Source organism: Balaenoptera ricei, chromosome 11 (assembly GCF_028023285.1).
Source record: "Balaenoptera ricei isolate mBalRic1 chromosome 11, mBalRic1.hap2, whole genome shotgun sequence".
Lineage (NCBI taxonomy): Eukaryota > Metazoa > Chordata > Mammalia > Artiodactyla > Balaenopteridae > Balaenoptera > Balaenoptera ricei.
In genome coordinates, this window is record NC_082649.1 from 60497597 (window position 1) to 60524883 (window position 27287).

The 27287-nt window shown below is 46.2% G+C and overlaps 1 protein-coding gene across 13 annotated transcripts; it reads left to right on the plus strand.

Moving 5' to 3' along the window:
* The first annotated feature begins 1027 nt into the window (after nt 1-1027).
* On the plus strand, nt 1028-22779 carry SEC22C (SEC22 homolog C, vesicle trafficking protein). Of its 13 annotated transcripts, none has more exons than XM_059939333.1 (9): nt 1028-1392; nt 7648-7743; nt 8141-8349; nt 10180-10343; nt 10433-10630; nt 12254-12433; nt 14630-14748; nt 15984-16049; nt 17913-22779. In XM_059939333.1, exons 3-9 carry the CDS (start codon nt 8168-8170, stop codon nt 18111-18113), a joined length of 1110 nt encoding a protein of 369 aa, XP_059795316.1. In that variant the 5' UTR covers nt 1028-1392; nt 7648-7743; nt 8141-8167; the 3' UTR covers nt 18114-22779. The 13 variants fall into 13 exon arrangements, with proteins under 13 accessions (XP_059795316.1, XP_059795317.1, XP_059795320.1 ...); XM_059939334.1 differs by lacking the exon at nt 7648-7743 and having other exon boundaries at nt 1028-1167; nt 1306-1392; XM_059939337.1 differs by having other exon boundaries at nt 1028-1167.
* The last annotated feature ends 4508 nt before the right edge of the window (nt 22780-27287 follow it).

Below are 27287 nucleotides of genomic sequence, written 5' to 3' on the forward strand. Positions count from 1 at the left end.
CATTGTTGTGCAACCATCACCACCATCCATTTCCAGAACTTTTTCATCTTTCCCAACTGAAATTCTGTGCCTATTAAATAACTCCCCATCCATCTCCCCTCCCCACACCCCCATCCAGTGTTGGTTTTCATCCTTCAAGGAGCCCTGCAGCAGTCCGCACAGAGTTCTTTATACATCTCTCTGTCTGAAACACTCTTCTTCCCTTTGCCTAGTTAGCTACTACTCATCCAGTGTCACGTTCTCAGGGAAGCCTCCTTGAACCCCCAAGTCCAGACCAGATGCTCCTGTAAATTCTTTCAAAACCCGTGCTCCTCTCGGAAGAGCACATAGCTCGGTTTGTACTTAAACATGTGCTGTGTGTTGTGGGATGGGTGCTCTCACTCTGCTCTCCTATCGTAGTTTTTACTGTCAGGAGTTACTCGCTGTGTCCACAGTGCCCGGCATAGTGTCTGGTTCGCAACAGGTGCTCAAAAATTGTTTAATGAATAAACGGATGAACACTCCTTCCCAATCTCCCTTCAGCCGGTCATCCGTCTGTGAGTACGTCCGCCCCCAGACTGGGGTGTGTTCCTGGGGGTCGGACTTCGGCATCTCATCCAGGCTGGCAGGTGGCTGTGCTCTTTGGTTTGCCTATCTCGGGCCTCCCGCCAAGCAGACAACTGAACCCACGCCCCGGGCGTGTCGCGGCGTCACGCGGAACCTCCCTGCCTCCACACGTCAGTCCGTTCGCTACCCTGGCAGGAACTGAGCTTAAACTGCAAAACTTCTCTCACCTCCGGACGTGGGAATTACAGGCTTGGAACTCAAATCCACGCGGGTGAGAGCCGAGAGATGTGAGGAAAATTGGGAGGCGCGCCCCAGCCACGCCCCATCTACATTTCGGTCGCAGTCCTTTAAGAACCGCTTCATTCAAGACTCCGCCGGGACCAGGCAGTGTGGGCGCACCAGGATTGGTCGGTTCGGGTTTGGGTGTTGCTCAGCAGCAGCGAATGAGGGCGTGGGGTGGTGTTTCAAGACTCGCGCATGCGCATCGCCGCCTACCTGCGCCTGGGCCGCCGGTGACCCGGGCCAGGTTCGCCGGGTGGGCTAAGGTTGCGGAGAAGGCGGAAGGTGGCGCGGCGGCGCGGCGGGAGGGCGCCGACTCCCGGAGGCCGCCGTCGGGGCGAGGTGAGGGCTGGCGGGAGGAGGCGGGCGCTGCAGTCCGTTAGTCAAGAGCTGGCGGGGTCGGTTGTGGCGCAGGGCGGGCCTGGAGGTGGAGGGCCGTCCCTCCCCCCCGGGCCCGCCCAGCCATCAGGCCCGGCTTAGCTCTCCAGGGCTTCGTCTGGCGTCCCGAAGTCTTCTGCCCACCCTTTTCTGCCGCCGGCTGCTCTCCTGACTCCAGGACGATCCGAGGTGCGCGCCTGCCAGGAACCCTCAGCGGCCGACGCGGGTAGAGCGCTGCCCCCAGTGGGAGGAGACGGGGTGTGTCCAGTGATAGAGGGGATGATTGTTTCCTTAATTATCCACGAAACTCAGGTAGAGTGTTTTAATAGCAAACTTCCCTTCGCGTGCCAATATTATAAGACTTGGTTTACCAAATACTGGGTGCACTAGACCAGCTTTTCTGAATATCAGATGTTCAGAGGTACTGTATATTTGTGTCCATTACAGGATTACATCTAGACTTCCAGAGCCAGAAGGATTAAGCACCCCGGTGCTTAATTAGGTTTGTAGACATCAAAGCCACAAAAGAATATTCCCAGTGGTTAAAAGTAACTGGTGAAATTTGTGACACGATCAGAAAAGTAATAAAGCTCAGACTGTGGATAGGGTAAATTTTCATTAAATTTTACAAAGGAGGGAATGAATTAATTCCCTTCTTTGTAAAATTTAATGAAAATTTACCCTATCCACAGTCTGAGCTTTATTACTTTTCTGATAGAGATAATTTTAGTAAAATAAAAATGTAAATAATTGAAAGTGCTTTAGTGTTGCTAAACAGAATTAAATTGACATAACAGTTTGCTCTGGAAAATACATTTTAGACAATGTTGTTATAGCTCCAGGAGTTTGTGTTTACAACACAGAGGACATCTTGGGGCCCCAAAGCTTTTTATTCTTAGAAGGAGCCTCAGAGATCCACCGCATCCAAAGATGACCGATGATCAGAGAGGAAAACCAACTTATCCAAAGTAATACAATGAGTAAGGAGCAGTTGTAACTAGTGTAATCCTAGGCCTTGGCTGCTTTTATTAACAGGTCTCTGATTAGTTCTAAGTATTAGTGCTCCAGGGGAAGGAATTGTTTTCGGGAAATAGAGAAGCTGTAATCCCAAAGACTGGATTTAGAGAAGCAGAATGTAGTGGAAAGATCATAGGCTTTCCAGTATTTTGAGTAAGGAAGTTTTGGATGGAATACTGGCTCTACCACTTGAGCCTTGGAGCTACAGTTTCCTTTCTGTCCAGTGTAGATTATGCCTACCCCATAGATGGTTATGAGCATTAAATAACATTATCAGTGTAAAAGTTCCTAGCACAGTGCCTGACATATAATATTAGTTGCTATCAAATTCAGCCCCCTACTCTTCTTAGCTCCTAACAAGTGACAGACTTGACGCGTACCCTCTCCCCACCCCATCTCCAAGCAATGCGGAACCAAGGCACTTTCTTGAACTACAAATGAGGTAACCAGTTCTCAAGTCCTGTGGCTGAAGGTGAATTCAGTAAGGGTGATATAACTATTTTGTCTTCTGTATTTTTTAAATTTTATTTTAAATTTATTTTATTTTTGGCTGCGTTGGGTTTTCATTGCCGCGCGCGCGGGCTTTCGCTAGTTGCGGCGAGCGGGGGGTACTCTTCGTTGCGTTGCGCGGGCTTGTCATTGCGTTGGCTTCTCTTGTTGCGGAGCACGGGCTCTAGGCACACAGGCTCAGTAGTTGTGGCTCATGGGCTCGGTAGTTGTGGCTCACGGGCTCTAGAGCGCAGGCTCAGTAGTTGTGGCGCACGGGCTTAGTTGCTCTGCGACATGTGGGATCTTCCCGGACCAGGGCTCGAACCCGTGTCCCCTGCATTGGCAGGCGGATTCTTAACTACTGCACCACTAGGGAAGCCTCTGTCTTCTGTATTTTGGATTTGAGGAGTGGGTAATGCCTTATTGTGAACGCTTGTGTTTGAATATTTGTGTGCCAAGTGAAACTAGTTTTGCTTGTTTAAATTACTATTTTGCAAGGCCTGGTCATTTAATGCTGTTTGTCTCTCCCCCTTTCTTTCTGTCTCTCTTTTGGAGGGAGGAGAAGTGTATGTGGCAGGGGTTTGAGAGAGGGTTAAGGATACAGGGATGAAAAGAAACCAGTTGGAACAAGGGGGCCCTCCAGCTAAGCACAGTCTTTTGCCGGTAGAATATGGGTAATCTCTGACATGAGCAGTTTATAAATAGATGCTGAGAAAAGGATTTAGGAAATGGCAGAGGCAGATTAAAATATAATTTTGATAAAACCTAATAGTAACTAGAGTGCTATATTTGATTACTATTTCAGTTTCTATTTTAAAAAATTTCATTTATGTAAACCTCTTTTTTCCTCTCCAAGTAGAGATTTATCGTGGAAAAATTTTTATTAGTTTTAAAACCTAATTTTTTTTTTTTACAAGTTTTATTAGTTTAAAAGTTTTTATTGAGGGCTTCCTAATATGTGCCAGACGTAGTGCCAGGTTACAGGGCCTGCTGGCCTGTAGAAGGAGCTAGTTAGACAGATTTGTATGTCGGGGTGAGCACTCTTAGGCTGCCTTTGTCCTTGTGTAATTGATAATATTTTTTCTGTAACTGTGACATGATTTTCCAGATTCATGCCACTGCTTTCCTGTTTTAAACTGAGTACTGGTTATCTGCAAGTGGCTTTTATTTTAATGAATTCAGAGATTATAGTACCTACCAGTTTAGAAATGTCATGTAGGAATGGAGCTGCTCCCTATAAAACATGCCCTTCAACATTCATGCATAAATCATCAGAATTACAGTTAATTAGCATAAAAGATTATTGGTCTACTAGTAGAGATATTTTTAAATGACATTTAAATGTAAAAAGCAAGTATGAGCATACTTTAAGTGATATAAAAACCTTAAGGTAATACTTTTTTTTTCTGTTTTTACTTTAAAGTAATTATACTGACAGGAAATTGCAGAGATAGTACAGAGTATGATTGATAGACTGTATGATAATTGCAAGCTTAGTTTTGTTTTTTATTTATTTATTTTTTAATTAATTAATTTATTTATTTATTTTTGGCTGTGTTGGGTCTTCGTTTCTGTGCTAGGGCTTTCTCTAGTTGCGGCAAGCGGGGGCCACTCTTCATCGCGGTGCGCGGGCCTCTCACTGTCGCGGCCTCTCCCGTTGCAGAGCACAGGCTCCAGACGCGCAGGCTCAGTAGTTGTGGCTCACGGGCTTAGTTGCTCCGTGGCATGTGGGATCTTCCCAGACCAGGGCTCGAACCCATGTCCCCTGCATTGGCAGGCAGATTCTCAACCACTGCGCCACCAGGGAAGCCCCAAGCTTAGTTTTAAAATAAACTATTTTCCAGAGTGACTGTACTGTTTTACAGTCCTGCCGGTAATGTGTGAGAGATCCAGTTCTCACACATGATGCACATCAAATGCTGTGCATGCTTGCCACCATTTGATATTGTCACTTCAAAAATTTTTACCTGTGCCAGTAAGTATGTAGTATTATCTCATTGTGATCTTAAGTTGCATCTCCCTTAATAGCTAGTGATGCTAAACATCTTTTCACGTTCTTATTTGCCATTTCTATATCCTCTGGCGAAATGTCTGTTCATGTACTTTGTCCATTTTCTAACTGAATTATTTGTTTTATAACATTGAGGGTTTTTTTAAAATTTATTTTATTTTATCCATTTATTTAATTTTTGGCTGCGTTGGGTCTTCGCTGCTGCACGCGGGTTTTTCTCTAGTTGCGGCGGGCGGGGGCTACTCTTTGTTGTGGTGCGCAGGCTTCTCATTATGGTGGCTTCTCTTGTTGCGGAGCACGGGCTTTAGGCGCGCGGGCTTCAGTAGTTGTGGCTCACGGGCTTCCGTAGTTGTGGCTCACGGGCTCTAGAGCGCAGGCTCAGTAGTTGTGGCGCACGGGCTTAGTTGCTCCGCGGCATGTGAGATCTTCACAGACCAGGGCTCGAACCCGTGTCCCCTGCATTGGCAGGCGGACTCTTAACCACTGCACCACCAGGGAAGCCCAACTGTTGAGTTTTGAGAGTTCTTTAAAAATTCGAGATATCTAGAGTCCTTTATTAGGTATGTGGTTTAAAAATATTTTTTTCCCAGTCTCTAGCTTTTCTTTTCATCCTCTTCACATGGACTTTTGCAGTGCAAAAGTTTTTAATTTTGATTAAATCCAATTTACTGTTTTTCTTTTATGGATTATGCTTTTGGTGTCATACATAAGAACTCTTCCCCTAAGTCCTGAAGATTTTCTCCTATGTTTTCTTCCGCTTTTATAGTTTTACTTTTTACATTTAAATTTATGATGTATTTTGATTATCATCAAAATAATGAGAGGTGTGAGATTAGGTCAAGATTCTCTTTTTTTCTTTCATTCCTTCCTCCCTCCCTCCCTCCCTTCCTTCCTATAGATATTCATTGCTCCAGCACCATTTGTTGAAAAGACTATCCTTCCTCCATTTAATTGCTTTTGCACCGTCGTCAAAAATCATTTGGCTGTTCTTGTGTAGGTCTGTTTCTGGCTTCTGTATTCTGTTTCATTGATCTGTGTGTCTTGTCCCCCTGCCAGTACCACACAATCTTGATTACTGTAGCTATACAGTAAATCGTGAAATAGGATAGTGAGGTACAATCCACTTTATTCTTTTTCAGAGTTGTTTTAGCTATTTTAGCTTGTTTGCCCTTCCATATAAATTTTAGAATAATCTTATCTATATCTACAAGCTATCTTGCTGATGTTTTTACAGGAATTATATTGAACCTGTATATCACTTTGGGGGAGAATTGATATCTTTACTATGTTGAGTCTTCCAATTAATAACATGATATATTTCCTTATTTATTTAGGACTTTTTGATTTCTTTCAGCAATGTTTTATAGCTTTCAGCATACAAGTCCTATACATGTTTTGTCAGATTAACACCTAAGTATTGCATTAAAAAAAGTATAGCTTTATTGAGATCATTTTTTTGGATGATTGTCAGTGGTATTTTATTTTTAATTTTGGTTTCTATGTGTTTATTGCTGGTACATAGAAAAAGAATTGATTTTGTATATCAGTCTTATATTCTGCAACCTTGTTGAACTCATTCATTTTAGGAGTTCTTTTTTAGTAGGCTCTTTGGCATTTTCCATGTAGACAGTTATGCCATCTGCAGATAGGAGTAGTTTTATTTCTTCCTTTTCTATCTCCTGAGACTTTTCACATTTTTACCCTTCAATGGAAAGTGTGGGGAGATGGGACAAATGGGCTGAGTATGGTCTGTTGCCTGGTAGACTAATTTTTCTTTTTGCCGTCTCTTATTTTTACACCACTGCAGTTTCTTCACGTATAAAATGAGAATAATTATCCATTCATCCATTACAGATGGAAAAGCTATAAAGTATAGCTTTACGGAGATCATTGTTTGTTTGGATTTTTTTTTTTTAATTTATTTATTTATTTATTTATTTTTGGCTGTGTTGGGTCTTCGTTTCTGTGCGAGGGCTTTCTCTGGTTGCGGCAAGCGGGGGCCACTCTTCATCGCGGTGTGCGGGCCTCTCACTATCGCGGCCTCTCTCGTTGCGGAGCACAGGCTCCAGACGCGCAGGCTCAGTAATTGTGGCTCACGGGCCTAGTTGCTCCGCGGCATGTGGGATCTTCCCAGACCAGGGCTCGAACCCGTGTCCCCTGCATTGGCAGGCAGATTCTCAACCACTGCGCCACCAGGGAAGCCCCATTGTTTGGATTTTAAATGGTATTTTATTTTTAATTTTGTACTGGAGACAGTCCTTGGCGTGGATTTGAATGTGGAGAGCTCAGAGGAGTGTAGATATAGGCGAAGAATGCGCAGAGGCACAAAGGTGAAGAGAGTAGTGTACATCCTGGGGCTCCTGTTTCCTACAGCTCGTGGTAATTGAGATGCCAAATTACATCCCTAGTGTTCTTTGGGAGAAAAGTCCACCAGTGCCCATACCTGTTAATATCCTATCCAGGTAGAGGATCTGACAACAGGATCTGTGAAACAGGATGTGTAGATCCATAGAAAGATGCATCAAAGCTGTAATAACCTCCTCACTAATCCCTGGTTGCAGGGCTGCCGCATGCAGAGGTGCAGTTTATGCCCTGTATGAGCACCTGCAGAATTAATAGATGGGGGCTGACACCCAACTAGGCTCTGCCAGCAGAACTGGTCCAGGGCTGTTTCTACCCCGAGAAGCACCTTGTTCTAATTTGCCACAGGTGCCATGAGGCCTCAGAATCTGTCTCCTTTTGTTGCTTAATGGTGGTCACATATCATGGCTAAAAATTTAGTATCTTATTTGCTAAGTGACTTCCTTTAGCCATCTGTAGGAACTCTCATCATTTTGAAGACTGGCTCTGGGTCAGATGTGCAGAAATTCAGGAGGACATACTATCCTCTCTGTTTTATTTTTGCCTTCTGCTTTCCTTGCTGCCAGCTTTAGGTTAAAAGCTCAGAAGCCCTCCACTTCAGGTGAGGATACGGCAAGTAAACTGCTCAGCACCTACCTCGCTGGATGACCTGAAATGCACAGGTTCCTGGACCCCAACCCTGCTGCATCAGTGTCAGGCTCTTCCTGGCCCTTTGGGACCATCTTGCTACCCTTGTCCTGCTCCCCGCTGTCACTGCTGTTGCTCCTGAGCTCTTCTGGTCTCTGTTCCCTCATCCCAGTTGGTTTAATTCTGCAAATGGAGAGATTCATTAGAGAGAAGGAAAAGGAGGATTACAAGTGAAGAAGAGACAGGGAGGCTAATGGAGGGAGGACAATTGGGAGTGACATAGCAGTAGAGGGCAAGGAAATAAAAATAAAAGCCACATTTGCACTTGTGGTGGGGGTGAGGGTGAAACAACCCAGAGTGAACATTTCAAGGGCGGTGGTGTCCCTGGCTCATCACCCGGCCCTCAGTAACAAGGTGACCTTCCTTCCTCAGGTGTCCTCATGACTTCTCTTGTGGACCATGTCCATGATCCTTTTTGCCTGTGTGGTTAGGGTGAGGGATGGACTGCCCCTCTCGGCCTCCACTGACTTTTACCACACCCAAGATTTTCTGGAATGCAGGAGACGGCTCAAGACTTTAGCCTTGCGACTGGCCCAGTATCCAGGTCGAGGTTCTGCAGAAGGACTTGCCTTCAGTATCCAGTAAGCAAGCATGTTCACTGTTCAAGAACATCTTAACCGCGTGCAGAGGTGACATTATGCTGATCACACTGTGTGTTAAAAGCAGGTCTCACATCAGACAGCAGTCCAAGGTTGTGTGTCTTTACAATAGAATCAAAGGGACTCAAGCACTGTTGCCCCAACTCCCACCTTTCTTTCTTTCTTTTTTTTTTTTTTTTTTGTAGTTAGTTTTTATTGGAGTATAGTTGCTTTACGATGTTCTGTTAGTTTCTACTGTACAGCAAAGTGAATCAGCTGGCAGAGCGGCCCTGAGCATCGGCAGGCCCTGGTCACCCAGTCTTCATGCCTTTAGTTTGGTAGTTTTTTCTGCATTAGGTGCAGGGGTGGAAAAAAGGTGAGTTAAAAGGAGATACTAGATTAAAAGGTCAGGAAAGGAAAAAGACGAGAGTGAGGAAGCCAAGAAAATAAGAAAAAAGACTTAGAGTTCTTGCCTTCAGTTTTTGCTTTTTTAATTTTTTCACTTTTTAAACAAATTTTAAAGTAAAAAATGTTTATATGACAGGAGCAGGGGAGTAAAAATGAGCATAAGTAGGTCCCTCTTCTCAAGGAACTCCAGGTCTAATGAGGGGACAAGAGAAATATATAACTGAATATAACACAGTGGGGCAAATGCTCCAGTGGAAGTAGGAATCAAGTGGTTACAGTAATCATGGTAATAAGAGCTAATATGATTGTTTTCCATGGGCCAGGCACTATTCTAAGTGCTGTATGGGCTTATGAGGTAGATAATGGTATTATACCTGTTTTACAGAGGAGGAAACTAAGGTTAAGCAGCTTACCTAAGGTTAGACTGGTAGTAAATGGTAGAGCCAGGATTGGAATGGAGGCAACCAGGCACCAAGGTCTGCTCCTCATGTGTTACGTCATTTCTTATTCTAGGGGTTAGAGTAAAAAGCCGTACTATGGAGGGATGGCGCAAGGCAGGTTTCGAAATCTCAAAATGGCTTGTTATAGATTTTACATCATTGTTTTCCAGAATTTAGGCCTTCACTTACCAAGTTCTTTTTGTTCCCCTTGAATAGTAAATTTTTGATTGACCTGATAAGGTGGCATCCTTTCAGGGGAATTCAGTCTCAGAATTAGGAAAACAAAAGGAAAAGTCCAGGCCTAATTCCAGGCTTGGTGGTATTGTCAGGCGAGAAGGGTCGTGGCCTGAAGAGGGATCCAGATGGTAGGCATATGAAGCTGTCACCCTGTGGTATGGGCTCTGGGTGCTCAGGAGCAAAAGCTGAGCTGCATCTGCCCACATCTGCAGCTCCTTTCTCTGGGTGCCTGGAACCACCTTCCTCGGTGGTCCCTTCCTCATTATGCTGTGATTATCTAACAGTCTATGCGGACTTTGTGCTGTACCTCAAATAGGAAACCTTTTCTCTGTTCAAACAAACAAACAAAAAAACCTATCACTTCAAATGAAGTTCTGGGTACTTCAGTCATTTTTTGAAAAGTAGAATGTAAAATATTCTACTCATTTGTATTTTGACTTAAATAGTCACCATTATTTTCACAGAGGAAACTAAGGCTTTTGTTCCTTACAGGTGAGCGGTCCCATAGCTTAGTTAATAATAAGTTAGAGTGATCACACATTGTCAGTGGCAAATGCCACTATACATTTTAAAGGAAGTGTAAGAAAGGCACAGTCCCCGGCAGGTCTAGCTGAAGAGATGCAACAAGCAGCTCCAGGACTATTCAAGGCCCAGCAGATCCAGAGTTGAGGCAACGTGGCGTCTGGGTGCAGGATGCGAATACGTGGGTCTGTTCCCCGGTAACGCAGCTGACATTCTTTTGTTCCAGTTTCTCTTCTTCGAGGGATGTGGCCTGCATGGCTATCTGCTCCTACCAGTGTCCAGCGGCCATGGCCTTCTGCTTCCTGGAGACCCTGTGGTGGGAATTCACAGCTTCCTATGACACCACCTGCATTGGCCTAGCCTCCAGGCCATACGCCTTCCTCGAATTTGGTTCGTAACCCTCATTCGTATTGCTATTGTTCTCTCTTGCGGCATTGTATGTGTAGGATTTCCAGTTTGGATTTGGCTTTGACCATCAGGGAACACCACTGGAGGTGCTGTAACGTGTCACTGGAGAACAGCCTTGTACGATGAGATTTCACAGCAGTGGAAGGGGCCTGCAAGCGTGGAGGTTCAACACTCTGGCTTTTCATCTCTCCAGAGCCTGGGGCAGGGTGGAAGAATGGCGAAACCTGTATCTTATTCTGGAGCAGACGTCAGCAAACTGTGGGCCAAGGGTCTGTTTTTTGTAAATAAAGTGGAACGTAGCCGTGCTTATTCTATTACTAACGGGTTGTCTGTGGCTGCTTTTGCCCTTCCCTGGCAGAGGTGGGCTGTTGTGACGGACCATCTGGGGCCCATAAGCCTAAAACATTGACTCTCTGGCACTCTGAGAACACTGCCAACCCCTGCTCTAGAGCGGCGCTGCTCAAGGGTGGTACGTGGACCCGTTCTTCCAGCATGAGGGACGTACAGAGAGTGAGAATAAAAGTTTAGAAATTCTTGCAGTAATTTGGCACTCCTGCGATATTTTCAGTTGTATTTTATCAAAGTATCTGTCTGCAACCATTTGGAAATAAGAAAAAACTGGTCCTTCATGCAGAGGTTTGAGGAGCACAGCTCTGCCAGAGGACACTCCTTTTCTAGGCCCTGCCAGAGAGGCCCTGTGGAGGCTCAGGGCTTTGGAACACAGCAGGGTAATTGTAGCGTATGCTATCAGTATCTGTCAGCTGTGATTCAAGTCATTTTGAGCTCCTGGAGAGGAGGAGTAGAGGTGGGAGTTGGGGGACATTCTCTGGTCTCGATGTAAATCGCCATGGTCCCTATGATGCTCTTGAACGAGGGGCTGGCAGCATTTGGTACTCAGGGTCAGGTGCAGGGCTGGCACCTCGAAGTGTGGCCACTTATGCTTCTGGCAGCTACTGCTCACATCCCCTCATGTGGTCTCTGGCTGGCCCATCAGTGATGGGCCCAGCACCCCCTTTTGGTGTCACCCAAAGGTGCTGGGGAGCTAGCTCCCTGATACTCGGGCCCCAGCCTGGTAGCCCTGTGACATAGACCATGAGTTCTGCCTGAGTCTCCCTGTGAGGATTGGTCCAACTGCCGCTCTCAGCCCCACTTCTTCTTCTGAAGGGCATGCTGTCCCCAGTCAGACCACAGCTGCAGCCTCCCTTGGCTGTTATATGATTGGCAGCTGGTAGACCTGTGTTCTTCTCTCCCCTCATCTCTGCATGCGCCTTCCTTCCAAAGCGGTGGGCTTGGTCTCACAGGAGACCCTTCCCAGCATCACGTTTATTCATTATTGAGTGCGAGTAGAATATAAGTAAAAGTATGTGGATATTAGAATTATACATGATTTTGCTTTGCCAATATGTATGAAACTTCACTTCAAATACTTATTAAAACTTGGTAATGGTTAATACTAATGTAAATAAAAGAATTGAAACCAGTACCTTTCAGATATGTAATCCTAGTTTGCACAACATAACTCACAATGTTCACATGCCTTTTCTTGGGATAATCAGGTCAAAAATGACTGTCCCCATTTTTCTATCTTAGAAATATTCTGTGAATGGCCCAGGATTGTACTGTGAGTCGTGACTGAGCTAAGACTCAAGCCTCTGTCCCCTGACTCCCTTGCCACTGAGGTTCTGATGGACAGACTGTCACGTTTTAATTATTCTGCTTTGAAGAGATTGATGAGACCAGTCCTGATATGTACTAATCATGTGTAGTTGACACTCTTCAGAGTCTGGCTGACTTATTAGCTTGCTTAGAAACGTAAACTTCATTGTGTACGTGTTGTCTTATAACATCCCTTGTAATGAAGACACTCAGCTTGGGTTGCTCTCTTTTCGCAGACAGCGTCATTCAGAACGTGAAGTGGCATTTTAACTATGTAAGTTCCACCCAGATGGAGAGCAGCTTAGAAAAAATTCAGGAGGAACTCAAGTTCCAGCCTCCAGTGCTTCTCACTCTGGAGGACGCAGATGTGGCTAACGGGGTGATGAACGGTCACCCACAGATGCACTTGGAGCCTGGTAAGTGGCCTGCTGCTCTCTGACGTTGATAAAGATGAGGTGAGATTATGTATTTCAAATGCACAGTGACGGTTTTAGTAGGAAGGTGTTTGGGTGGGGGGGGCAGTGTATAAAATACCTGGGGAAAAACATGGGCTGATCTTGTTCCAGGTGGCTGTTATAAAAAACTCAACTGTTGTGACCAGTGAGTCGATCTGAAGAGAGGCAACTCTTCTGACGAAATGCAGGAGGAGAGTGACTTGGCAGGTTGTTTCCTTAACCAGGGTGAAATCTGCACATTTAAATGGTGTAAAGGAGATTTCACTCTCTTTTGCTGGAAGTCACTTGTTGAACTGTACAGATTTGTACATTCTCTCTCTCTCTCTCCTCTTTTCCTTTGACAGTGAGTCCCTATCTCATCATTTAGTGAAACATTGGGAATCTCCACTGAGAAGCCCCCGCTCCTTGATAGAGGGAGTGGAGGGCTATGGGGGTGAGAGTGGGCAGGGGCCAGAGCCAGGGCTTCTAGACCTCTCGCTCTCTGCTTCTCTGTGGGACCCGGGAACATCGCTCTATCCCTTTGGATTCCCGAGTCCTTATCTGAGGAATGAGGTGTTAATGGACGCCCACAGTGCCCTGGCGTGCGTCCGTCCGTGACTTAGTCTGGCATTAACACCAGTAGCCACTCAATGCCTAGCACATAGCAAAGCATGCATTTTTGCATTCCTTGTTTACAGTTACACACAATTAAACCAATCTTTAATTAAAGTTGATATTTATATTCTAAGAATTCTGTAATGGTGTAAAAGCTGAATCCTTCCCTGGAAGACAGAACCATCTACATTATAACAGTCTAATTACTTTGTTTTAACAGTTTTATACTAAACTCATTCCTTGAATTTTGAAAGTGGTGTATTAAAAATGTTCACATTTTTGGCTTAACTTTGTGTTTCGATTTGATCTGTTTCAACCAGTAAATTCCTGGATTGGCTCTTACGCCATTCAATAAGTTGTTGTAATTTATATTGGGATTGAACTTAACTTTTGTGGAAGGAAGACTGGGTAATCAGACCCCAAGCTTCTCCTTTGCCGTATCTGTAGACAGGGTAACTTTGTGATGTATGTTTTGTTTTATAAACACTTAGACAAGAGGAGAAAATCCAGAAAGTGTCAACTTGCCTATCTTTCTAGGATGTTTTACTGTGGTTTGACTCCCCCTATTGTTCCAAGACTAGAACCTTTACAGGTAGCATGCTCTGTTCTAACAGAAACTTTGAATTGCTCGGTGGAAACTCTAACACACTAACAATAGGCATCAGTTGGCTTGTGGCTAGATATTTGTGTGTGTGTATGCGTATGTGGGAAATGTAAGGACAAGAAAGGATGATTTAAAAGGAGCATAGCAAGAGAATGGGTGGGACACTATTTAATTGTGTGAACCAGAATCCGTTTCAGCAGTTACCTTTAAGGAGAGAATGATCATTTGTCCTAATTAGAGTTCCAGAAACAGCTTGTAGCTGAAATAATCAGTGTTCCCCTCCTCTTCCCAATAATTTTGGAATTAAAAAAATTGCATTTGCTGTGAATTGCTCCAGAAGCACGCATGACACTGAATGTTGTCCTTGTCAGAAAAAGAATGGAACATTTTACAAGCTGAGGGTTGAGCTGTGTAATAGAAATGCTTCAGGATTTGACAACCAATTTACAGCTAAAGCCATAAACTGCTTTAAATCAGGATTTCTCAACCTTAGCCCTATTGACATTTTGTACTGGAAATTCTTTGTTGTGAGGGCTGTCTTGTGCATTGTAGGACGTCTAGAAGCATTCATGGCCTCCACCCACTATAGATGCCAGTAGCAACCTGTCCCCAGTGGGGACAACCCAAAATGTCTCTAGACATTGATTGAGGGGCCATATCATCTCTGGTTGAGAAGCACTGTTTTAAATAGAAAGGAAATGAAGCACTTGAAAAATCTGTGCTTGCTCAGAGAAGGGGCCTCTTTCTGGAAGAAATTCACCTTGGATTCCCAGATCCATTCTGTCCTTCATTTCTTGCCTTTTCCCCCTCTAACTACAGCTGCCTTTTAAATTAATATGTTTGCAGTTGTGTGTTTAACGTAATAAACCTTTTCATTAGCAGAGGTCTAGTGGATGTCTTTATTTTTCCTTCATATGGAAATTGTTTTCACTAGACACTTCTCGTTTTTCATTGTGAAGCTCCTAATTTCCGAATGGAACCTGTGACAGCCCTGGGCATCCTCTCTCTTATTCTCAACATCATGTGCGCTGCTCTGAACCTCATTCGTGGAATTCACCTCGCAGAACATTCTTTACAGGTAACCTTTTCTATACCTTTTAAATCAAAAGACACATGATGGAAGAAACGGATGGGGATCCATATTATTTATAAGGTTATTATGTACTACATTTTTAAAAATTGAAGTAAAATTTTTACTTCTCGTTTTATTCTTTGTCGTAAGTTGAGCAAATATGAAACTTGCTCTTTTGTATCTGTTTTCCTAAGACGCCCAAGGGCCCTGCTGGGATATTGGTGAGAAATGGAAAACTTGCTTCAAGGACATCAGGCCTCCCCATGGACCCGGGGACTCCAGGAGTCACTGCGGGGGGCTGGATTGTTCATCCAGGGCAAAAGTTTGATGCTCAGACTTTAACGTTCAGGCCCTTTTTTCCCCTGGGGAGAGTGGCCTCATAGTCTGATTTATATCTTTCAGATACCAGCTTCCTGGTGTCTTTGTCAAAAGAACTGTATCACTGCGAAGTTGCTTCGCCAGCCTGCTCATCTCAAAGCACGTTTCTACTTCAGTGCTTTTTAAATATTATCTTTAAATTTTGAAGTATTTCCAACACTTTAAAAAATAGTATGGAACCACTATGAACATGAACAGATAGATGTTACTTTTAAAAACAAGAGCCGTAACGCTCACACCGAGGCATGTGGTGGCCAAAGCCTGAAGCGCAGCTTAGACTGAATCTCAGGTGGCTTATGGGGACCGAAGTGTTTGGGGAACAGCAGCAGGCCTGGGCCACGAGTGGTGGCTGGCTGTTTCCACACCCCGTCTCTGGCCAGTGTGTGGTATGGTTCCCACTCTTACTGTTTACGACGACTCATAAGCAGATGCTTACCGAGTGTCTGTATGCACTAGAACATGCGTTCGTTGGTCAAGACATAGTCCCTGAGTTGGGGCACATAGCAGAGTGCGGCAACATCACTAAGGAGGTGGCAGTCCCGGGGGGGTGGGAGGAGTTGGGGAAAGTTTAGCACTTACGGATGAGTTGGATTCTGAGAGGTGGCAGGGCTGGGGGTGGGGGCATTCCGGGTTGAGGGCTCAGCACACATGCGTGGGGACTGGAGGACGCTTGGTGTGTCCAGGCCACTCAAGGATTTCACGTCACCCCCGGTGCGATGCGTGAACGGGGGCTTATTTCTCACCCAGCCAGGGATTTTGTACCGTCAACCATACCAGACCCAACGCGGAGTAAAGCGCTTCACGTCGTAGTGTTTTGTGTCCTCTAAATATTCCTTTCCTTGTGTTCCTCATATCTGTCTTAGGTTGCACAAGAAGAAATTGGAAGTATTCTGGCTTTTCTTATTCCTTTTGTAGCCTGCATTTTCCAGGTGGGTGAAACGTTGATGTTTTAGTGAGTGCGTTAAACCCATGGCCTTATTTTGTTCTGTTGGAACTATCAACAAGTTTCTAGATCCTGCTTTTGTTCCACCAAGGCCTTGGTTCAAATCATGGATATAGTACCAGCCCTTAGTGGAAGGACCCTCCACCCATCCTGCCCAATCCTCTCATTGTACAGAGAAAAGACCTTTGGGCTCAGAAAGGGAAAGCCACTTGCCCTAGGCCTCAGGGCCTTTGACAGTGCAGGACAGAAGCCAGGAATTTGAACTGGGCTCCCAAGAAGCGAGGGATGAAACTGCGGTGGGGGTTGGGTTGGGCCTGACCAGTATGAGGCAGGGTCCTGCCTCGTGCTTATTGTCGGGGCGTCCAAGTATGGAAATGTCCTTCTGCAGAAGTGACACCTATGTCTATGTGTTTCTTTTCAAACACAGGACTAGGTTAAAAAATTTGTTGTTTTTAATAGTAATACCATCTGAGTCAAATCTGTCCTTAGGAAATGAAACAAAAACTATAACACTAACTAGAGCCCTTTGATTCTTAGTTATTTTCAAATAAGCTGTGTACTTAAGGAGTGGGGTAAAAAGGAGCTTTTGAATCCCCTATAGGCAGAGTTAATTCTAGTAAAAACCTGACTTTCTTTCCTCATCCTCCACATGGACCAGGATTTTAGTACCTTTTCTGCATGTTTGAGCTTCTTCTTCTTCTTTTTTTTTTTAAATTGAAAGTTCTGTTCTCAGGGCACTTCCTCTCTCTCCTGCATACATCCTAGATGGCCTGTTTTTAAGAATTACCTGATTGTGCAAAAAGAAATTTTCATCCCAAAATTGAAAATGCACTCATTTTTTTAGAAAACAAGTCTCCAAGACCTTGGGTGTTGCCAGGAGGAGTTTCCTGGAGCCTGCATTTCAGGGCTGCAGGTATCTTACAGTTCCACCTTCATCCCCTCAACTGCAGTCTTACCTGGAGAGCTCTTTTGATGGGAACTCTCTCCCTCCCCCCCCCTGAGCTTTTGTCAGATTGTTCTGTGTTTTGAGAATGTGTCTTTTTAAAAAAAAAACAAAAAACACCCCAACATTGAACCAAAAAACGATTTCCACCTTTTGCAGAACGAGAATGGCCTCTTTCTGTGTGATAGCCCTACAGGAAATATCAGTCACTCTCCCTGCTATAAGACCTTTCCCTGAGTCAGAGATGCTTTTTTTTTCTGTCTTTTTTTTTTTTTTTTTAGTCTGTGCCACTCGGCATGTGGGATCTTAGTTCCCCGACCAGGGATCAAACCCGTGCGCCCTGCAGTGGAAGCGTGGAGTCTTAACCACTGGACCGCCAGGGAAGTCCTCAGAGATGCTTTGGAAGACATAACAAGGAGGCTGTCTAGGGAACGGTGGTCCCCTATGCAGTTGTAACTCAGGAAAAGCTAAAAGAGTAAAAGCACGGCTTCTCTCAGCAGCTTTCTCACCTGTTATGACCCCCCTGAAGGAAAATTCATTTGGAGGCCTGTCGACCTTGTTAGGGTATTCTGGCCTGGCTGTCTACCCCTGACCTGCGCCTCTTCTCTCTCTACAGCACAGCCTGGGCATTTCTGTCTGTCTTTCTTGAATTCTTTCAAGAGTGCTGTGTTCTAGTTCCTCCTGTGATGTCTTTTTCAATTTTCTTATCTCTTCCAAATCCCCACTTTCATCCAGTGATTAACAGCAGCTGATCCAGGGAGTCCAAGCTCCACTGTAACGAATTCAGTTTAATAAGCTACTGTGTATGAAGTGACACTGCGTGGCAGGTACGATAAGTGAATCCTGCGTCTGACCTTGGCCATTTCGTTATCTCTGATGGGACTTCCTCTTCTGGTGTCATTTCAGTGTTATTTGTACCTGTTCTACAGTCCAGCCAGGACGATGAAGGTGGTGCTGATGCTGCTTTTTATTTGCCTGGGCAACATGTACCTGCATGGGCTGAGGAACCTCTGGCAAATCCTCTTCCACATAGGAGTGGCTTTCCTGTCTTCCTATCAGATCCTGACGAGGCAGCCTCAGGAGAAGCAGTCTGACTGTGGAGTGTGAGGATGACGTCATGGGCTGAACGGATCCTTTGATTTTCTTATGAGGGTCATGGGTGTTCCCCTTTTTGCTTCTCGACTTCACCTTAAGTTTCCATCCTTGAAGTTCCTTTCAACCAAAGCGGATTGATCCCGAGAGCTGAGACTTTTCATAGGTGCAGTTGAAAGCGTGAGATTGCTTGACATCAAGTCCGAGTTTTGTGCTGAGGGTTACTGCAGAATCTCCAGTTCAGCACGTTTATCTCGGACAGCAGAATCTGGGGGCTTATTCAGAAAGAGCATTATTGGAAGACCAAAATGGAATTATTTTGGTCTTTTAAATTGAGTGATGCAATAAACCACTAGATTCAATAATAGTAGTTTAAAGTAATTGGCAGTTGTCTCTGAGGAACCACTTAAAAATCTGTATCAGCTTTTCAGTGTAAATGTGACTTGGTTAGTTTTTTTTTTGAGGGCCAGAAGAGGGTGAATTTAAAACTTTAAAAAGTGGTTTATAACTATAAGATGGATAAATTTTGTTTACATTTTTTGATAACTTAGGTCTGATATGATACCTTTAGAATATTTAAATATATTTTAGGTATAAGTTGAACATGTCTTCACTTAGGGTAAGGACAAACTTAAGCTGAGAAAATGGTTAAGAAAGCTGAATTTATTAAATTTATATATAACCTTTTATGGTAGTGGGATTGTAGGGATATAGAAATGTTTTGTATTTATTTGCAGGGTATATCTGAATATTTTTAAAATTGAGTAACCAGCGCTACCGGATCATTAACTTATAAGCATGAGCAGAAATGAGTATATCAGGATTCCTTGCAGTTGGCCACAAACTAGAGTAGGCAAGTCACACATATTCATACGGTGGCACTTTACAGTCACAGGTGGGAGAGGCTGCTGTCATCAGCCTTTTAGGTGGCGGCCGAATACCTGTCACTTTAATCATGTCATTTGATACTTGACCCTGTGTACTTGTTCTCAGAAGATCTCCCAAATTAATTACTCCTCCGCAGCTTTCCCAATCACCTTCATTAGATTAAGGGCCTCATTTTTTTATGAACAAGAGTTAAGTGTGTGTTAACTTTTTTAGAGCTTTATAGCTTATAAAGTTTTATAATTAACCCTGTGCTCTGAAAAGTTACTTTTCTTTCTCTCATTGTCAAAATACTGACTGATTGTAATTTTCCAAAATTTAGATCTGAATATGATCCCTCAGGTGTCTAGAAATTTCAGACTGGGTTGCCCAGTACCATTCAGGAGGCCATTTTGGAAGTTTGCCCTTTGGATTGTTCTTCATAGAAGTCCAGAATCTGAATAGCTCCACCACAATTGCATAGAATACTTTGGGTTGTATTATGTGATCTTGATAAATTAAAAAATCCTATTTTGGTAGTTTTTAATAGTCAAAAACTGTTGCAAGGGTTATTGAGCAGATGGGGAAAGCAAGGATGTCATTTTAGGGAATTCAGTTGTACTTGGTCATTACTGGTGGTGAATTGTTATTGAGCTACCTTGGTGTCACTTAAAAGTCCATGTGACTATGAACTGTGTTGGGAAAATGTTGCCATGGTAATTTTATTTTCTTATAATAGAATTTCCTATTTTTAATCAAACAAAGTATCTGGATATGAAAGTTATGCTGGCAACATCCTCAGATGTAAACTTCAGAGTTGTCTCTCCACTGATTTTGCATCTGCATAATTTTCCGCATAGCCAGCAGGTGAATTTTCAGGCTTTCCGGGACATAATTTTGAAGAGATGGTGAAACAGAATGGGAAGCTAAGGAGGGGAGACAAATCTTTTTATATTAGAAGCACACACACAAAGCTTTAAAAGTTGATTAGAACTTTAAAAGCTTTAAAAGTTTGATTAGCTTACCCGATGTATTGTTTTCTTTTTGAGCCTGTGGGCTCTTGGTGTTGCCATGTAACCCTGTACCCCAGATGGTCTGGGGTCTGAGCCTGTGATCCACATTCAGCAAGTAGTGAAGAACAGTCCTTGCAGAGGAGACCTTCCTGGTGAATGCCTCCTGCCCTAGTGGAGAGGTTATTCACACCTGGTTGAATGTGGTCTGCATCCGTTAACATCTATATGGGGTTTGAGATTTACTTTTGCAAACAAAAGGGAAAAGATGCAGTCGACAAACGCTGCAAAATAATGACCACATAAACATCATTTAACTGAAATCCAGCTAAGAGCAGTCTCAGTTCACTGGTGGTAGAAGCTAATGATAGGAAAGGCGTTCTGGAGATTTTATCCAAGGGAAATCCCAGGCTCAGGGGTTGACTTGGTTCAGGCCTGGAGTTTTGTAGCCCTGTGTCATCCTTGATGCTAGAAAGTTGACCCCCACGTTACTCTCAGTCCACCACACACCTCTGTTTTAGCTGTTCTAGCACCTTGATTTTCTCAGACGTTAACCGATCTCACAGGGCTGGATCCTGGGATAGATGAAATAATGTTGGAAAAACCTTAAAAGTGCCTTCGGGTGTCAGATGTGGCAAGACCTTGAGCAGCAGTGTGTGAAGTGTCCCATCTGCTGTATCTGGGCGGGGATGTGGCTCAGTGCTCTCTGGCAGGGGCCAAGTCCGAGAGTTCCCAGTCCGCAAGTGTGCTAGTGTGGGAACCACATAGGCTCTGCTTTTCTTTCCCCAGGCTAGCCTGAGTGTGACGAGGACCATGCCTGGGTTTCCTGTCCTGGGCGGGGGCAGTCAGGCGTATATTTGGGTGGGATTTCCTCTCGGTACTAGAGGCCTCACTGCCCTCAGCGGGAGGAAGGTGACCATAGGCTCCTGGTTTTGCTTCTCCAGCTGGCACTCCTTTTATCTGTGAATCAAGGCCCAATGTTTTAAAGCTCTTCAAGGGGTGGGAAAAAGGGTATTAGAAGGAGAGCTGAAATTAGAACTTTTAGCATCATTGCTACCAACCCCCCCTTGAGCTCCCTGTTCTTTTCCTAGGTGCCCCCGTTCAGGTCTCCCCTGCCTCTTTCCACTTCTGCCCCCCACATTCCAGTCCTGGGGACCGAGGCTGAAACTGGAATCTCTGGAGGGACGGGGAAGCCACCTTTCATCTTAACGGATAGGGCGGGTCCAGGAGATTCAGAGAGGGCGTGCATGGCCCCAAAGCCCAGCCCTCTTCCCTGTGCACCCCCAGGCACACAGCAAGGCTGGCTGTTTGCGGCCCAGGAAGCAGGGCTAGATGAGAAGCGGAGCTGGGGGCTGGCTGGCTGCTGGAAGACAGCAGCTGCCCTTGGCACATGGGGGCTGCACGCCACACCTTCATCCAGGGCTGCCGTCTGTTGTTCCTTGAAGGAGTTGGCTGCTTGTTACATGAAGGACAGGTGGCCCTCAGAAAACAGTGCAGTGCAGGTGAGGACCGGTGGGGAGGGAGGGTTTACGGTGACCAGATGAGTGCACAGACCCCTGCCCCGATGTCGCTCACATTCCAAGTGATTCTACACAGAATCCTGCCCAGGTACGGGGAAACCCTATCTGTGCACTGTGAGTGTTAATAATGGTGGAAGAAGAGAGAGTAGATGTGCCCTGGAGAGATGGGGTGGGAAGGAGCTCCCTGTCAGCTGGCCCGAGGCCTGGAGGTCGGCGTGGCTCTCCCACTTGGTCCAGCCCCACAGTGGGTGAGTCGCAGCCCGTTGGCCGGGTATCCTCTGGAAAACGGTGGTAACGTCAGCCGGCTCCCCTGACGAGCTGTCAGGAGGGTAGAAGCAGTAGTGGAGGGGATGCTGGGTGAATCCATTGTTCATGTGCAGGAGGAGAAAGGCTTTGAGTTGGTTCACCCAACAGGCGGAGGTCCTGCAGGCTTCAGGCAGTGCAGCTCGGCACAGCTGTGTCTTCTGGCCTTTACAAAAAAAGGCCTCATGCTTTCATTCCAGACAGGTAGCAGCCTCTCTTCCTCCCCCTGGACCTGCCTCCTGCCTTCCAGGCACAGAGCCTTTGGTTCCAGTGGCATTGGGTCCTCCAGGATCCAGGGAGGCTGGTTGGACCAAACCTCATGGCCTGTTTCTGACCCAGATGAGGAGAGCTGATTCTCCCTTCTGGGAGCAGTGATGTCAAACTTCTGTTGCTGGGGAAACGTCATTGGCAGAGAACCTGTGGAAAAAGACTTGTCAGTAAAATCTGGGAATGGCCGGATATGGAAACATCTGCCCATGTGTACCGATGGCAGAGCTGTTGCCCACAAGCGCCTTTCATTTAGGGTAAAATTATCAAATCCAGTCTCTTCCTCTACCCTGTGCTTGGTACATATGACCTTCTTTAACCCTTATACTTACATGATTCTGGGTTGTTTCAGAAGTGTTATTTAATGAATGATTCATATAATGTGGCCCCAGGATTCCATTTTGTTTAGTGGACTTTTTTACTAAGAGCATTAAAGATTGAGGCTGGTTTAGCCAGAGAAAACAATTTCCTTCATGTATTCATTTTGAATGCTTGCTGCCCATGTTATACAAGCTTCTTACTGTTTTCATGTAATAACAAAGATCTATTTTGAGTAAACGATGAGTGCATTTTAACAAACTTTCACACAGTAGTAAAGCCTAAACTTGTGTTAATGTTGGTAACGAATGTCGTATAGCCGTTTATATACTATGTATATATAAATTAAACGAGGTGGCCTCAGAAGTGGGAGGAGAGTAAATCTAAGGTGCTTATCAACCTGTGTGTTTGTATTTGTGTGAAAAGTCCTGAGTTATGGGTCCATTTTCCTAGATGAGGTGATGTGGGCCTGGCATAATGGAGGGGGGTGTGTTGAGAGAAGTGAAATTCAGGTCCTCTTGTCCAGTGAGGTCTAGACAGGTGCAAGGGCTCAAATAGTCTTCAGCACTAATCCCCAGACTCTGGAATGCAATCATGGGTCCAGGAAAGACCTTGGAAAAACCAAAATAGCAATTGCCGCACTGCCCTGGGGACTGGAGGGGGCTGCCTTCTATGCAGGCTCTGCTTCTGCCCAGCCCTTTCCCTGCTCTGGGCTCTGAGCTCCGGTCTGTATGTACTCTAAGGGTGATGTCGTTTTCATTTCCCAGGACGAGCCCTGTCAGGAAATGGCCACCAGGGGGCACATCATCAGGTTCCCAGCCCAGGGGACTGCGCTGTTTTGCAGGATCGTTCCTTTAGCAGCTGATGAAATTCCCAGAAAGGAAAAAAATGCACCAGCCTCTCCTGACGGCACTTTAACCACACTGGGGGATGCATGTGCCAAGCTCCTCTTCACTATCTGTCCTGAGTGAAGATCTTTTGGAGGAGGGCAAAGACCTCCAAAATAAGCATCTGAATTACTGAGTTCTGGGATTCGGGCGTTGGCAGACCTTTTAGATACCACTGGGTTCAACCCCCTTGTTGCTCAGGTGAGGAAGTTGAGGTCTGTCCTAGGTAGCCAATGACAGTGTAGCCCAGAGCTCTGTCCTCTGGGCTGAGACCAAGGTGCCGTCAGCCCACTTGGCGGAACCCACAAAGAATAAAAAGGGATCTTGGCCCATGAAGGATGCCCTTTCTGTGCCAGGAGGGCTGGGTGCCAGTTCAGGCTGATGAATTGCCTTCCTTTTTCTTGGACTCTAATCCCCTGTGGGGTCAGGTAGCAGAAGTGCTGCCTGACAGCTGCCCAGCATCCTTGGGCAGTGCCAGCGGAGGAGTGAAGGGGCTCAGAGAGAAGGGGCCCACCTGAGTGCGCCTGGCTCTGCTGAGTCAGCCCTAAGACATCCCCGGATCGAATGTGCAGGGCAAAACCTGTTAAGTTCACTGAAGAGCACGACGGAGAGTATCTGTGACCTGGGGTGAAAAAGTACTTCTTAAACAAAACGTCATAGGCACGACCCTTAAGGCAAAATGATTGATGAATCTGATGACATACAAATAAGGATGTCATGGGCAAAGTTAAAAGGATGAGAGAAGATATTTACAATGTCTGAAACCAGTAAGGGATTAATATACAAGCACTTCCTTAAATCAGCAAGAAAGACGAGCAACTTCAATAGAAAAATGAGCAATTTGCAGAAGAGAAAACCCAGAAAGCTAATAAGCATATGAAGATGTTTACAATCATCAGGAATACAGAGAAATACATATTAAAACAACCATAAGACATCACTTTACGCCTGTGAGTTTGGCAAAATTTAGAAACCTGGATGGGAGTATTGGCGCGAGTATGGGTATCTAGGACTTCGTGTACAGCGAATCTGAACAGCAGTGCTACTGTTATAAGCTGAACTGTGTTCTCCCCAAAGTCATATGTCGAAGTCCTAACCCCCAGTACCTCAAAACGTGACTGTATTTGGAGACAGGGTCTTTAAAGAGGTAATTAAGGTTAAAAAAATTAGAGGTCATATGGGTGGGCCCAAATCCAATATGACTGGTGTCCTTATAAGAAGAGATTAGGACACAGACCCATACAGAGGGGAGACCATGGGAAAGTCCAGGGAGAAGGTGGCCGTCTGCAGGCCAAGAAGAAACCAGCCCCACTGACACCTTGATCTCCAACTGCTAGCCTTCAGAAATGTGAGAAAATAAATCTCTGTTCTTTCATCCACCCGGCCTGTGGCACTTTGTTCTGGTGGCCCTAGCAAACTAATACAGCTGCCTACCCAAATTTAGTGTACACATACCTTAGGATGTGGAAACTTCACTTCTGGTTCTATGTCCCTGGGAAATTCTTACACAGATCCTTAAGGAGTCACGTATGAAGAGAAATGTTTACTGAAGCATTATGTGTGTTGGCAGAAAGCAATCTGCGTGTCTATCGTGGACAGATAAAGCGTGTAGGCTCACCACGGAGCAGCAGACAGGAGGCAGAAGTACCAGATTTAGATGTAGTCTCATGGATGCATCTTCAAAACATAGAACTGAGTGAAAAATAACATTTATACGATTAGAGACATATGTGCACAAAATGATCTAATATTTCCTAAGAATGTACTCCAAAAGATACATGTCAAATGGTTGCCTACGAGGGGCCAGGAGTTTGCGAGTTACGTATAGAGATAATAAGGAATTTTTAAAAAAAAGGAGGGCTAGCTAAAGTCAGCGGTCAGGTCTGAGAGCCCTGGGAGAACCAGGGGGCCCGCGTTGCCCCTGGAGAGCTTTCCCAGGGTGCCCAGCCCTGACTGGACTTGACGAGGCCGACAGAGCCTGCCCCTGGGGGCCTCCAAAGCCCCGCGAGCTGCCTGAGTGGTTCGGCCTCCAGAGCTTCTTCAGTGGGCGACAGGGGTGGGGGGAACTCGAGCCGAGCTCAGGGGCTGTAATGGGCAGGGAGGGTTTCTGGGACCCAGGGGGGCAGGGGCGGAGGGGAGAAAGCAGGGAGGAGGGGGCTCCAGAGGGAGAATGCAGGCGGGTGGGAGCTGACCCTGGCCACCGGGACTCTCTCCTTCTCAGATTTGTAGTTTCCTGATGGAGACTCTCTCTCACATGAGGCTCTCAGGTGGACAAAGAGCACACAGCTGCAGGGGGACAGAGGTGCACCCAAGGCAAGGCCTTCCTCCCACCCCAGAAATAGCCTGTTCTGGCCACGGAGCCAGCAGTGTGAGCCCGTGCAAGTGAAGCAGGAGGGGCCTGGGGCTGGGAGGCGTGAAGGTGACCAGGACCACGACTGCCCTGAGGGGTGGTTGCAGGCACATTTTCTGAGGCCACAGGGATGAGAGCAAGGGCCATAAGCAAGGAACACAGGGCCAGAATGAGGATGCACTTTCTCACAGAGCTGTCCAACAGCGCTTGGAGAGGTCTCCAGCACTCCACCATGAAGGTGTGCAAGCAGATGTGAGACGAATCAGATGGGACCTTGGAACATGCTGTCCCCATCTCAAAGACATCGTCTTGTCCGGGATGCTGGTGTCCGCGGGGACATCTGCCTATCTCCCGGAGTGCCTCCTGTTGTGTCCATCCCACGGGGTGAGCCAGACGCCAGTTGCAGGAAACAGCCTGTGCCAGCTCCCATTTGAAGAGCAAATATTAGTCTTTTCAAGAGCTGCCTGTTCTCTGTCACTTGGCACGGAGGACACTGAACCGGGGGTGGGGGGGGGTGCCTCTTGGCCCCCATGCCCAGATGGAGTCTCTGGACCCGGGTCACTGCCACAATGTAGCCCCAAGGAACAGCCCTCCCCATGTCCAGGCAGGTATCCCCTCCTGGTGAGTGTGCGATCAGTGGGCACTGGAGCCCCTACCTAGGGGTGGCTTGGATGGCACCGAGGCCCCAAGTCCCAGTACATGGCTCTCACATACTGTCCGGGCTGCTGCTGCAGAGGCAGGAGACTGGACGTTTTGACCTAGACCTCAAGGTCTCTGGGCCCCAGTTCTGACATATATATGGTTTTAAAACCGTCTGATTACCAGGAAAGGGGAATGACCTGTTGCTGCCCCACTATCTCCCTTTGGGGAGACCTCTTCCAACTACTCCAACCAACAGAGCGCCCCTTAGCCAAGCCCCGCTTCTTGCCTTGTTTCTTCTGTAATTTTCCTCATTTATTATCGACTCCTCCATTAGAGGCTTAGCTGCGTGAGCGCAGGGCCTCTGCCTTGGTCGCTGCTTGGAACTGTGCACACAGTACGTGCTCAGTAACTGTTTGCTGAGTGAATATGATGACGTTAATACTTTGAAAATATTAAACCGATAGCATTCTCATCCGCTGAGCCCTGAAATCGTATTCCTCTGAAGGCCCTCCACCAGGATGACTGGGGCAGGGTGGGGTGGGTGAAGCCATCTCAAGGAGAAGGGAGGATGGAGGGGGAGGGAGGAAAGCCCAGCCTCAGCTGGTGAGTGGTGGGAACAGGAGGGGATGCACCTCTCAGACGCATGTCCTGGTATCATCCTCTGGGATGAAATCTTGAAGGGAAAGAAACTGAAAGCTGAAGATAGAGGGGGCGTGTGTCCCCCTCTGCATTGGAAGACGGCCCCCCAGGCAGCCTGTGGCCCTCAGGTGGCCCTGCAGGGTAAAAACGGTGGAGCTACAGATTTGATGGCAAGAAGGTCGGAGTGGGCGTCTTCTCTCAAGCCTCCCTCCACTCCCAGAGGCCTGGAAGCGTCCAGAAGTTCCTGTGTGCGCCACAGGGCACGGGGAAGGTGGCTGAGCTGGGACTGGTGGGCCTGTCTCAGCACCGCCGGGGCCAGTGCTGAGGTGAGAGCAAGTCATCCCCAGGGCCGGATGGAGGCACGGCGGAGCCTGGAGGGGTCTGAGGAG